The sequence below is a fragment of the Dipodomys ordii genome, unplaced genomic scaffold, assembly GCF_000151885.1.
Source record: "Dipodomys ordii isolate 6190 unplaced genomic scaffold, Dord_2.0 Scaffold106, whole genome shotgun sequence".
NCBI lineage: Eukaryota > Metazoa > Chordata > Mammalia > Rodentia > Heteromyidae > Dipodomys > Dipodomys ordii.
The window spans coordinates 7774394-7787318 of record NW_012267322.1 but is presented as its reverse complement, the minus strand read 5'-3'; the positions used below and the strand labels follow the sequence as shown (position 1 = coordinate 7787318).

Below are 12925 nucleotides of genomic sequence, written 5' to 3'. Positions count from 1 at the left end.
TAAAATCACAGAGAATGAATGTTTTTAAGGAAAGGATTTAGTTCTCTGAAAGGGGAGCCGAAGGTAACTTCTGAGGCTAACAATCTGTCACAGGGACATCACTTCTGGGCATAGCTATGGGAGTACGGGTATATGGAAAGCTGACATGGCCTTGCAAACTCAACTTTTCTCCCCAACTCTGCACAGACCCATCAGGTCCACTGGACCACAGAATCAGCCTTGAAGTACAGGCATTGGGATTTGCTTCAGGATGCCTGGCCCTTCTGCCATGGACCTAGTTATGTTATCCTTCCCCCAAATAGCTCCTCTGAGCAAGTTCCTCACCTGTCTATTGCTGACCAGTTAACTCTTACTCAGAGCCCTAGCTGGGCAGTTCAAGGTCTAGTTGCTTTTCTCTCCCTTCTGGTTTTTAGGTCTCATATGAGTCAAAGGTACTTATCTCCTGCATGCAGTTCTACTTGGAGCCAGCAGAAGTGCTCAACACAAGGAAAGGTAAATTTGAATTAACTCTTATGGGCTGATGAAGAGGTAAGCCGGGGAGTAAACATATATTTAGGCAACACGGACTATTCCTCACTTAGGCACCGATACGTTTCTCTCTGCAAGTAAGGGCAATGTTAAGAAAAAGACAGGCAGTCGTACCCTATACAATTCTTAGAACATTCTTGTGAAAACACTGAAACACGTGACTCCATATAAGTGACATACATCCTGCCTCATCAACTCCCCTACAAGACTCATCTTTTCAGACACTGTGGTCAAGCCTAACTGAAGGTTGTGTCTAGGACAACAAGATGGGACCATGGGAGAGCAGACTACAACCCCCAGGCTACAACTTGATGGCACATGAATCCAACAGATGAGCAGATGGCCCGATTATCTTACAATGTGCTCCTTCCTACAAGGATTTGACAACTGGAGGACAGAAACCTATGGATGACAGATTTCTCCCTAGGAGCAAAATAATCTTTGGAGACCCTTTGGGGGAAAGTGTACCTCAGGAGTGGCCCATAAACCAGCAGAACAAACCTTGCCAGGGCCCAGTTGGCCCATTAAGGAATACTCTCCCTTATTTCCTCTCCAGTGTAGTCCAGGGCTTTGGGGACTAAGGTGAGAGAAAGAGCCAAAGGTGATGACAACTACTGCTCAGGGACCAAATTCATGAGTGTGGAACAAAGTCAGTTAAAGCACATGGAAGGCCACAAAAAAGGAGCAAAGAGGCTAAAAGTCCTTTATAAGAGGGTGTGTGTAAGTGATCAGTTAGCTCTCAGAGGTAAAATATTGCCTATCCTCAAGCTTGGCTGGAGGCACCTAACTTTTTTTGTGTGTGTTTCTAAGACCTAGTCTTTGGCTTCCAGTGGGATAACAAGAGAACTGCAAATTATTAATATCAGATGACTTGAGGGATGGTCTTGGAGCCCCTAAACTTGCAAGTATTCCAGAAGAGCAAGAGAATATGCTTGTGATATTTCATTCACAAATTCTAAGCCACTTAAGGCTGAGGTTGGTCTTCATACTCAAATAGAAATGTGAAAATAAACTGTGACTCTTTATATGGACTATTGCATCTAAATAAAAGTAATTCCCAAAGGCTTTGTTTCCTTGCTCATTATGGGTAATGTTTTAATCAGGGAAGGTCAGTTTAACCATATTACAGACACCTATATGGCCTCTCATTCTCTGGACCAACAACTACTGATGGTTTTGTCCTGTAATACACAAATAAAAATTAATGAAACTTTAAAGAAAAACAAAAAGAAAATAAAATATTGAAAAGAAATACAAATCAAAGAAATTTATTAATATTGACAAAAATACATAATATAAAAACAAAACAAAACACAACACAACAGAAACAAAAGCCAAACCCCCACCCCAGTGTGTCCCTGTGCCTAATGTACTGACAGTGTGCAGTCCCCAAAGCCCCAAAGCATGGCACTTAATTCATGAGGACCTCCATCTGCACCAGCCTTGCATTGGTGTCCCCAGACGTCCGGTAGGGTATCATTCCAGCAAAAGTAATCAGGGCTCTGGCTTGGCTTCGGAGTTGCTGAGAGAGGGAGCAAGGGAAGAAAAACAGTTAACTTTCAAGTCAGGCAATGCACTGAGAACTGTAGTCATGCTCTTTCACTCTCCACCCCATGGCGCCAGGGACAGATCCTGGTGGCCAGGTGGCATTCTTGCCCTTCACTGCCATATCCCTGCAGCACCAGGCAGGGTTAGTTAGCAAAGCTTGCTCACCAGAGCCCTGGTTCCTTGGGGCATCAAAGCCCTTCCAGTAAGCAAAAAGCCAGTGAGTGTGCCAGCCAAGCTGGCTCACCCAACCCCTGCCTCGCTTCTGACACAGCTCTGAGCTTCAGGGCTGTCTGTCTGTCCGTCTGTCAAGCTTCTGTCCACTTGCTTCCATGGGGATCTGAGTTTCTGGGGCCCTGTGAAGTACCTGCAATGCCAGAGGCAAGGACTATGACTGTGTGCAGTTCCACATCCTTTTCCTATCCCACTCCACATTTTCCCCCCTTTCCCTTTCTTCCTCCCTAACATTTGTGGGCCTCTCTTTCCAGGCAACAATATTTATTAAATCTCTGGGTTATTCCTGGAGGGAAAATATTTATATTTAATATTTAAAATATAATATAAAATAAAATATGTAATATTTAAAGCTAGGTGTTTCCAACAACAACAAAAGACATTCTTTACTATTGGGAGTAGAATAAAGAAACTTCAGAGAAAAGTTTCAGGTACAGACAGAGAAGTCCACACCTTTCTGGAACAGTAACAAAACTTTGAGAAAATTCAAGGGTCACTTACTAGATGTGAAATAAACTGGCAACACTGGCAAGTATATGTTCTTATGTCTTACAGAAAGAAATCTTACTTTGTGATGAGAATATTCATTGTATTTCCTTTAAAGGTGAATAAAAGCACATGGGCTATTGCTACCTGATTTGGTTACTTTAAATGAATTTTAGGAATGTTAAGGCAAAAGCTCCACTGCTAGGCAGTACACTTTAAACCAGGAAAATGCTTCTTGGGCAAGTAGCTTTAATATATAAGCTTCTCCTCAATCTTACATATGCTTATCTTATAGAAAAACCAAAACCCAAACCAAAGAATGATGAACAGAAATAAGACAGGCGAATGGCTTTGTTCATGATATGTAAAAACTTATTTCTATTTAATAATTCTGCAATATCAAATCTAGGGTCTCAAGCATGTAGGCACATGCTCTACCACTTAGCTACCCAGTCCTGACATAGGAACACTAAGTGTCTAAAAAGATTGACACAAAAAGAAATGTACTATTTACCTGACTTATGTAACTATAACCTCTTTGTACATAACCTTTATAACAACAATTTAAAAATTAAATTAAAAAAAGAGAGAAACTGAATCCCCCACAGAAGGTACTGTAGAGCCAGCTCCCTCCAGCTGAGGACAACAGCCTGCCAGACCACCTGCTTCTGTCTAGGGGCAGCCAGCCCCCAAGCCATAAGCCACACACGAAATACTGGGACACGTCTTCATCTGAACATGCAAGCTTATATACATCACTGCATTGTTCCTTTCATAATAACAGATTCCTGCTAAGTGCAGTGAGCCCACTGGCACATCTGGACACAGACCAGCAGGGATCAGCTGCATCACTCCTGAGTATTATCACCCATATTCTCAAAGTGAGCATTTCTTTTTTTTTTTTTTTTTGTCAGTCATGGGGCTTGAACTCTGGGCCTGGGCGCTGTCCCTCAGCTCTTCAGCTCAAGGCGAGCGCTCTACCACTTGAGCTACAGCGCCACTTCCGGTTTTCTGGTGGTTTATTGGAGATAGGAGTCTCACGGTCTCTCCTGCCCGGGCTGGCTTTGAACCGTGATCCTCAGATCTCAGCCTCCTGAGTAGCTAGGATTACAGGCGTGAGCCACCAGCGCCCGGCTTCAAAGTGAGCATTTCTGCCACCATTCACTAAGTCTTGTCACAAATGGTGCCTGTGGGGGCATAGTGGAGATAGCCCAAGATAGTCTCGGAGGCAGGACTGCCTGAATCAGGTTTAGTTGTTACACACTGTCCTGTGAGTCTTATCACGAATTAAATGGAGCAGGGCACAGTGACACCCCAGCACTTGGAGGGCTGGGGAAAGATGATCAAGAGCTCAAGGTCAGCCTGGGCTATATACTGAGACTGCCTCAAAAAAACCAAGGGCTGGGGATGTAGGTCAGAGGCAGAGTGTTTGCCTAGCATGCCCAAGATCCTAAGCGCCATCACAGCAGGACAAAAACAAAAGAATAACAAGGAAAAACAAAGTGCAAAAATTAAGGGAAAGGCAATTTAAAAATAAACCACTAACTGTTCTGTCTCATGGCTGACATGGGTCAAACAAATACACAAAGGTATTCTTATCAAATCAGACATCTCCTGTATGAGTCCTATACCCTGGACTCTGATGAAGCAAAAAAGGTACAGGCTAACATGCCAGACAGATTTGCCTTCAGGTATGGGCCCTGCACCTACCCAGCTATGGGTGTCTCAGTATCCCAGGCTGTTAAATGGGGCTGACAATGTGGTTCTAGCTGCCGTTCTAAGGTAATGCTCAAAGAGGAGAAACAAAGGCTTATATTAAATATGTTGATTTTTCAAAGTATGGTTTTGATTAAGGTAGTAACCAATAAACTAATATTCACAAAATAACTATATCTTAAAATGAACAAAAATTTTTTTTGTATGGGGCAAACTATCAATTAGCATTGTTTGATTTGTTACTTACATCTTAAGGTTATTTTTTGTTTGTTTTTGTTTTTTAGTTTGAGAAATGCAACAATACAATATTAGAGTTAGCATGTCTCAGAAGCTCCCTGACTCAAGCAAGGTTTGTTCAGGTATCAGGAAGTAAACGATAGAGCAATGTAGGGTCGTGTAGTCTCTGAACAGGGCCATGGATTCTGATCTGAAAGGTAGTTTTTGTAATGTTTCTCATGAACGCTGGGATCTTACAGAGTCACGGTCCTCGATGACTCGCTGGGGCCTGGATGCAGAGGATGGACTCGTCCCTTTGAGCCTCTTAAACTGTGTGAACAAGATGTTCATGGTGGCGAGAAGCACTTCTGAGAGGTTATGTCTGATCTATACAGAGAGAAACACATGGAGTTAAGGGAATGACCCAGCCTCGGGCCAGCAGTAAGTGGAGGAAGGATGGCCTCTGCCTGTCACATTATATCCCACATCTGCCAATGGAGAGCTGCTGTCATGAAAAAGGAACTGGTGGCCATATCATGTCAGGGCCAGTGTGACTGAAGCCTCCAGATATTGCTGCTCATGTCAGGTAGTCACTTTTCTCTTCTTTGTGCTCTGGAAAGGAGGAGCAAGCCAAAAGCATGCTGGGTGGGCTAGCAGTGATGACTATCCATAGATAAGGGTGCATACACTGGTTCTTCCCACTAGTCCCTACTGCCTCATACTCATATAGCTGTCTCCGATGTCTCTGCATAGCCCTACCAGAGTCCTTGGGGTAGTCTACAGGGGATAATTGTGGTACATTACTTCAGCTCATGATGCAATGAATGCTGTATCTAGGGAAAGACAAGAAATACAAAGGTGCAAATGGCTGAGGTAGAATGCACAGCAGGTGTGAAGAGAAGGATGGCATGGGGCAAGACTCCTGAACTATGTCTCGGAGTAGCCACATGTTCATGTGCAAAAGCTGGCTCTCTTTCATTCTCTAAAGCAGAACATGTTTTCATAGAAGGCATTTTCTAGGGTATGTTTTCCTGAAGAAAATCTTACTTGGGATGCATATAGGAATGACAAGGAAGGTCTAGGCCACTGTGCTCATCAAAGAACACAGAACCTTGGAGGGGTAAGGTCCAGCCATAAAGAGATTTTTAAATCTCTTCTGGTGATTCCAGTGTGCTGTCCAGCTGAGCATCTCTGGGCTAGGTGGCTCTGGTGGCAACGTGCTCAGAGCCCTGAAGAGACAATGACCCCGGGGCACATGTGGGATAACTTAGTCCCTGGTCACTGTACCTTCTTCAGCGAGAGGAAGGACAGCCATGAATCATGCATGCTTTTGTACACCATGGCAATTTTAAAAGAAGGTCAGAGTTAAGCATTCACACACACTATGGTACAAGTGACCAGTAAGAGAGCTAAACCAGACCTCACAGGGTCAACCCTGGAGACTTCCCTCCCATGAAAATGTATTACCTCCCAGAAAAATCAGGTTACGAGAAAATCCTGGAACACTGAGTTTGAATGGATTACTAGCTATGTTTAAACAAAAAGCTTTCAATTGTGGAAGTGGGGGAAAAACAGAATTCCATAACTTGGGAAGTAAAGGACTTACTTCATCACTGAAGTTCCTGAAGGCAGCAACTCTTTCTTCTACACTTTCCTGATTTAGGGGCACCAGCTTTAAGCGATCAATTATCTGTTGGGGGAAAGAAAACCAAAAAACAAACAGCAGTGCCTATGACAACAGCATCAGTCATTTAATCTCCTTCAATGACTTTTTTCATCAATGCTGGGGATTGAGCAACAGGCCCAGTGCTTGCTAGGCAAGTGCCTAAGTACTGAGCTACACTCACAACCTGTTTTGGCATTTTTTTTTGAGACAGGGACTATGCTGCCCAGGCTAGCCTCAAATTCTCAATCTTCCTGCCTTACTTGTCTAAGTGTTGGGATTATAGCTATGTATAAGCATGTCCAGAAAAAAATGAGGAACACCAATCTTCTCTGTATACACCAAGACTTTGATTCTAACTAACCTGATTCTTACTCTAGTTTTCTGTTCCCATTTTTCAATTCAGAGATCTCAAATTACTCTGAGAATCCTTTCTGTTCCCAGATTAAAGAGCAAGTAATAGAAAAAAGAAATTGAGGGATAGGGAGGAGGAAAAGCAATACAGAAATCTCCTTTAAGTTCCGAAAAACACACTTGTGTTCACTTAAAAGGCATATTGGTGACATTTCTTTTGTTTTAAATGAGCTCCATGTGATTTGAATTTTCAAGGGCATACATTAACTTACACTTCAAACATCCCTTCTGAAACTTACATCAAAGGCTCTGTCAATATGGCCACTATGATATTCATCAAAAAAGGTGATCAAGTCCAAGAGAAGATAGAATGTTGAGTCCACAAATTTATTTGCACTGATTCCTTGAGCCCTATACCTGAAAGATAAAAACAGGGAGTGGGAGGGAAGCAAGACTGTAGGATGAATTTCTGTATAATCTGCAGGATTCATAATGCATCAAAACCTTTTGAAGTCTCAGCAAAGAGAACTACAGTGTAGAAAGATGTTATTCTAAAATGGTGGTAGACTTGGTATAACTTCATCTACATGTACTTTTCATTAACTATGGTTCTTCAGCTTGAGCCACTATCTTGACAGCCAAATATCCAGGAAGAGGATGGAGAAGTCCTCATGGCAGAAATGCTCATTAGTCAACGCCAGGAACTGTTTACTAAATTGAGATACTTCACTTGCTGAACAATCTTTGTGTGTCCTAGACCTATATCCTGAACCCAGTTTTCTCTGGGTCATTTTATTAAGGATATCTACTTCAAGTGTAAAACACTAACATCCTTTCCCTCAGGCTGGAAGTTAAACACCGTAAAGTGTAATAACTCAGTAAACTCATGGTTGAGGAGGGTGGATTCTGGAACACTGGCCTCTAAGCAGAAATCCTGCTTTGAAGAATACCCCCATCCCTCCATCATTAGCTGTATTTCTAAATGCCCAAGGCAGGTGAGTTAGTAGAATTACTTTAAAGCAGCCTGCTAACCAAATAAAAGGAAGCATGTAATGGAGTGGGTCCAGTGTCTTGGCACCAGTGTATTGACACCCTCAGGCCTTCACAGATCCAAACTCCAGGCCTTACCGCTCTGCGATGGAGAGTGCCATGTTCTTCAGCCTCTCCTTGTTGGACTGTGGGGCACTGATCTGGGGGACGACAGGGCTCAGCAGTTTGTTCATCAGCTCCAAAACTTTGTCAGCATTCTGTTCAAATTTTTTTTTAATTAAAAAAATAATCAACAAAAGAAACAAATGAAAACTCTAAAAAGGGCACTATTCTGGGGTAGTGGAAGTATTCTGTATCTCAATGTGAGTGGTTACACAGATACATACCTATAGAATGCATCCATTGTACACTTACTAACTGTACATTTTTCTGTATCAAATTATTCTCAATCAAAAGATTTTTCAATTGAAGAAAACATGAATTATTACCTTGTTTTCATCTACTCTTTGCTGGTAAAAGGAGGAGTGTAATTGTTTCACAGTTACCTAAATCACCAGCAGCATCACATGTCACATGTTCTTAGGTAGAAATGTTTATTCCAAACTCTAATTAGGCCCCAGCTGCAGGGGTCCTTCTCTGATCACACTATGTACCAATGTTTGTGTGTGTGTGGAGGGGGGGGTGGGGGGCGGCGGCGCACAGGATGCCAGAGGGCAAGGTAAGCACAATGGTTTTGCACCATCAGCTTCACTGTCAAAATGTGTTTATTCTGCTGCCAAGTGAGCCAATAGCTGAATGCCTGCAGGACATCCTTTTAAAAATGCTGCTCTTGTTTGGCCTGATACACCATATGGCCAGAAATAATTCTGTAAAATGGGGATTTTGCCCTGACTGGACCGTTAAATGTCTAAGCTCTAGAAAAAAAAAGATCTCATCAGGGAAGTATTTCAACAATGGCAATGTCAAAATGTTTGTGCAGAAGAAGCAAATGGTACACATTACCTTGGCAAGGTCATAAAGCTTTGCAGCATCTTCGAACAGTCCTTTATTTTCTGCCACGGAAGCAACTTTGTTGATAATAGGCTTTGTGTCACTAGTAAACTTATCTATGACTCCAGGCTGACAAGACAAATTATGGGAGGGGGGAGAGATGGGTGCACAGAACTATTATTTTAAACACACAGAAGCATCTGGGATCCAAAAAAAGAAAATTAACTGAAAACACTTTCCCTGAGCAATACATGCATTTCATCTGCTGGACTCAGGCTTTCTCGAAGATCTAAGGTCCTATTAAAACTATGTGAAAAGATCAGGAAAACAATACACAAAGGGACAGACTTAACAGAAGCAAAGAGGAATCAGCCATAAAACATTTCTGCTTTCTGCTTTTCCAAATGACTAGAGCACAGCTGAAATTATAAGTGATTTTAAATTTGCTGAGCATAGAAACTAGAAGGAAAAATCAGAAGGCTTAGAGAAAAGGTTATAAAAGGTTTTACACTTACTTTTCTAAATCAGATGGTAAAAGAAATCCAGTGTTTAATAAATACATGGCAAAGGGTGCCATGACATTAAAAAAACAAAAAACAAAAAACAAAAAACCCTGGTATTACTACTCAATAATAAGTAAATGGTTAATAGGCAAATGGTTCCTGAGAAAGGCCTCGGGAATGGCGGGAGGGTGAAGATGAATTATGCACTGTCTCTGGATACTTGGATCCTCCATTAGCTGAACTCTCAGGACTGGATCAAGTTGGGGTGACCTGTCCCTGCCACTTTGGGAAGTAGTATGGGAGTTGAGTAAAAGCATGGGATTGGAGGTCAAAAAGAGTGGTTCCAATTTCAGTGATGTGGATCTTGAGGAAAAGAATTAACCTCTCTTATCTCCATTTCTCCACTTGGAAAGCACTTCTTGGATTATTGTGGTGGTTAAACAAGCATATATACGCGAAGTACTCAGCACAGCACCTAGCAACTCACTGCCAAATAAGCAAAGGCCATCACGGTTACCAGCAGACTTCTCTTCTGAACTAGACAGGGTGAGCTTGTCTGGAGAGGCCCTGGCCAAACCACATATTCTGACAAATGAGGAGAGTGAATCCCTGAATGGCTGAGTGACTTTTCCAAGGTTTCAGGGAGAGGCAAGGTCAGGATTAGTCTCTGCCCTTCTTCTTCCATGACACCCATGGGTCCTGCAAATTTCATAGGAACTGCTAACGCTCTGAGTGGCTATGCTTTCAGGGTCAATGTGGAGTTCTGAGCCCTCAGAGATTTCCCTTTGAGCACTTTTCCAACAGGGGAGAGTAGGTACAGAAGGCAATTTGTCCATCTTCATGCTTTGTATGGTTTTAAAAAAAAGGGGGGGGCTCTCACCTCAAAAAATAGTAGATACAAAAAAAAAAGTGTTTTTTGTTTTTTGCCAGTCCTGGGGCTTCAACTGAAGGCCTGAACACTGTCGCTGAGCTTCTTTTTGCTAGCACTCTACCACTTGAGCCATAGCACCACTTCTGGCCTTTTCTGTTTAGGTAGTGCTGAGGAATCAAACCCAAGGCTTTATGCGTGCTAGGCAAGTACTCTACCACTAAGCCACATTCCCAGTCCCAAAGAGTATTTTTGTTTTCTTGTTTTTTTTTTTTTGGGGGGGGGGGTCTGGTCGTGGGGCCTGTACTATGGGCCTGGGCACTGTCTCTCAGCTCTTCAGAACAAAGATAGCGCTCTACCACTTGAGCCACAGCGCCACTTCCGGCTTTTTTCTTCTTGCTTATGTGGTGCTGAGGAATCGAACCCAGGGCCTCATGCATGTAAGGCAAGCGCTCTACCATTGAGTCACCTTCCCAGCCTCCCAAAGAGTAATTTTAACAAAAAGTTATCTAATGAAAAATTAAAAAAAATTTACACACAAATTTGTAAAGTCAAACTCATCATCATTTGATTATTGATCCTCATGTGTGTATGTTGAGATGGTCTCACTCACTATACAGCTCAAGCTCATCTAGAGCTCTCAATCTTCTTACCTTAGATCCCCAAGTGCTAGGATTATAGTAAGGGCTACAATGCTTACTCTTACCTCATTCCATTTTTGAAACCAAGTAACTTCGCTCATATTTGTATCAGTACTTCAAATCCTGAGAGTTATAAATCCCAAACTAACTTTATCTATCAAATTTTAGTGAGTTAACATTGTTTCCTCTTTTGAACTCAGGGCCTCTTGCTAGACAGGCACTCTACTGAGCCATAGCCTCTAGCACTTTTTTGCACTGGTTATTTTTATTTATTTTTGTAGGTCTTGGGGCTTGAACTCAGGGCTTGGGAGCTGTCCCTGAGCTTTTGTGCTCAAGGCTAGCACTCTACCACTTTGAGCCACAGCTCCATTTCTATTTTTTTGGTTAACTGAAGAAAAGAGACTCATGGACTTTCCTGCCCTAGCTGGCTTTGAACCAGCATCTTCAGATCTTAGCCTCTTGAGTCACTAATACTACAGGTGTGAGCCTGGTTATTTTTTGATAGGGTCTCACTTCCTGCTTAGGAATGTACCTGGGCTGCAATCTATCCATTTTAGGCTTCCCATTGTAGCTGGGTTGAGGCATGGGCCACTGTGGCAATTCACTGGTTTAGAAGTGGGTTTTATGTATTTGTCTGGGCTGGCCTTGAATTGTGATCCTTCCAATCTTAGCCTCTCAAGTAGCTAGGATTACAAGTGTTTCGCCCTTAGCACCTGGCCTCTTAACATTTTTTCAAAATATATTTAACTTACCTTTCTACTTCCGTCATTTTCTAGTTTCCCAAGAATCATATCAAACTGAGGAGGAAAAAAAGTTTACTGAATTTACTGAAGAAAGATAAATCACAGGACCTCCCATCCCCAGCCCCCTGCCATATTCACCATAACCACACCGAAGGAAGTATGAAAGCTGAATTAGTAGACATGCACTAAAAACTACAAGCAGAAGAGACGGACAGAGACCTACCTCTCGAGACTCTATCACAAGCTCGCTCACACAACGCAAAAACATGTTTTCTCCTTGACTATCTTTCTCATCTCTGTAAAAGGACAAGAGAAACTCAATTTCTGATATCAACTAAAAGGTCTATAATAGTCACTCTTAGACTTGATGGGTAAAGGGTCAAAGACAAATTTTACCTGAGGAAGTAAAAGTACTGGAGCGCCTCCCTTGGGTCAGTGGACTCAAATTTCCGGGTGTAGAGCATGAGTAACCGCACAAAGTTCAGCCGCCGCATGCAGGGAGGGTCACCAGGCTCATGGCTAACTGCGTGTGGAAACAATGGGTCAAAGCAACATGACTCCCCTGCTCTGAGCAACCAAGGACTTGCAGAAGCTGAATCCAAATGCTAGTCCACCAGCATCTATCCACTCCAACAGCCCATGCATTGTTCTCATGCAAGCTCTGGTCACACAACCCTTACCAACCTGTCCTCAATTTTTTCTTATAATAAATTTCCAATATGATGGTCTTCAAATGAAAAGATCACACTAGTAACAAATTATGACTGGTGATTATTGTCATTCATCTACATTTAGGTGGCTCTCCCTCCCATGCTGGTAGCACCTAAGATGGTTGGCTGGGGTTTCCAAAGTCATTGGGATTAGCCAAGACTTAATGGACCCAGGTTCATGATTCTTGGGACTGCTTTGACCATGAAGCAGAACCTTCTTTATTTAGCTCCTCAGAAAATAGTAATGGAAGAAAAAAAAAAAGCAAGGATTGCATCCTAAGTATCCAAGTGTCTACAATGCTTTAAAATGACTGACACCATCTGCCCAAATCTTTCGTGGTTAAGATTCTGTGGGCACTGTTGTCACTGGGAGAGATATGCTATGGTCACACTACTGTGAATGGAGGCACAAATACTCACGGAGCTGGGCACTCTGTCCTGAGGATTTTAAAAGTAACTTCAACTCAAACAGCACCAGGGCCACATGGACAGCATGGCAGCGCAGCCGCTCCATGCGGAAAAGAAAAGCAATGGCTGCCTCAAACTGAGCAGTCAGGAACAGCACTTGGAAGTAGAGAAAAGGCTGCTGGTTCACTGTAAAGTGGGATTCACCTGGGGGAGAAGATCCACAAAACCCATTCAGAAGGAAGCTTGTCCATGGTAGCACAATCCCCCAAGCAGCAGCCCTGTGCCTATTGGACTTGCTGGGTGGGAAGAAAGCACCAGCATGAGCCTGAA

General features: G+C 42.7%; 1 protein-coding gene across 1 annotated transcript in view; it reads right to left on the bottom strand.

Moving 5' to 3' along the window:
* Window positions 1–1772: 1772 nt before the first annotated feature.
* Window positions 1773–12925, bottom strand: part of Nup93 (nucleoporin 93kDa) — a 112136-nt gene continuing 100983 nt past the window's right edge. Inside the window, exons 13-22 of the mRNA XM_013027991.1 lie at window positions 12608–12799; window positions 11874–12000; window positions 11701–11773; window positions 11487–11531; window positions 8735–8851; window positions 7871–7989; window positions 7042–7159; window positions 6332–6415; window positions 4984–5112; window positions 1773–2050 (exon numbers count right to left, since the gene is read on the bottom strand). Coding sequence (XP_012883445.1) covers window positions 1940–2050; window positions 4984–5112; window positions 6332–6415; window positions 7042–7159; window positions 7871–7989; window positions 8735–8851; window positions 11487–11531; window positions 11701–11773; window positions 11874–12000; window positions 12608–12799 — 1115 coding nt within the window. The 3' untranslated portion in view covers window positions 1773–1939. The remainder of the gene's footprint in view (window positions 2051–4983; window positions 5113–6331; window positions 6416–7041; window positions 7160–7870; window positions 7990–8734; window positions 8852–11486; window positions 11532–11700; window positions 11774–11873; window positions 12001–12607; window positions 12800–12925) is intronic.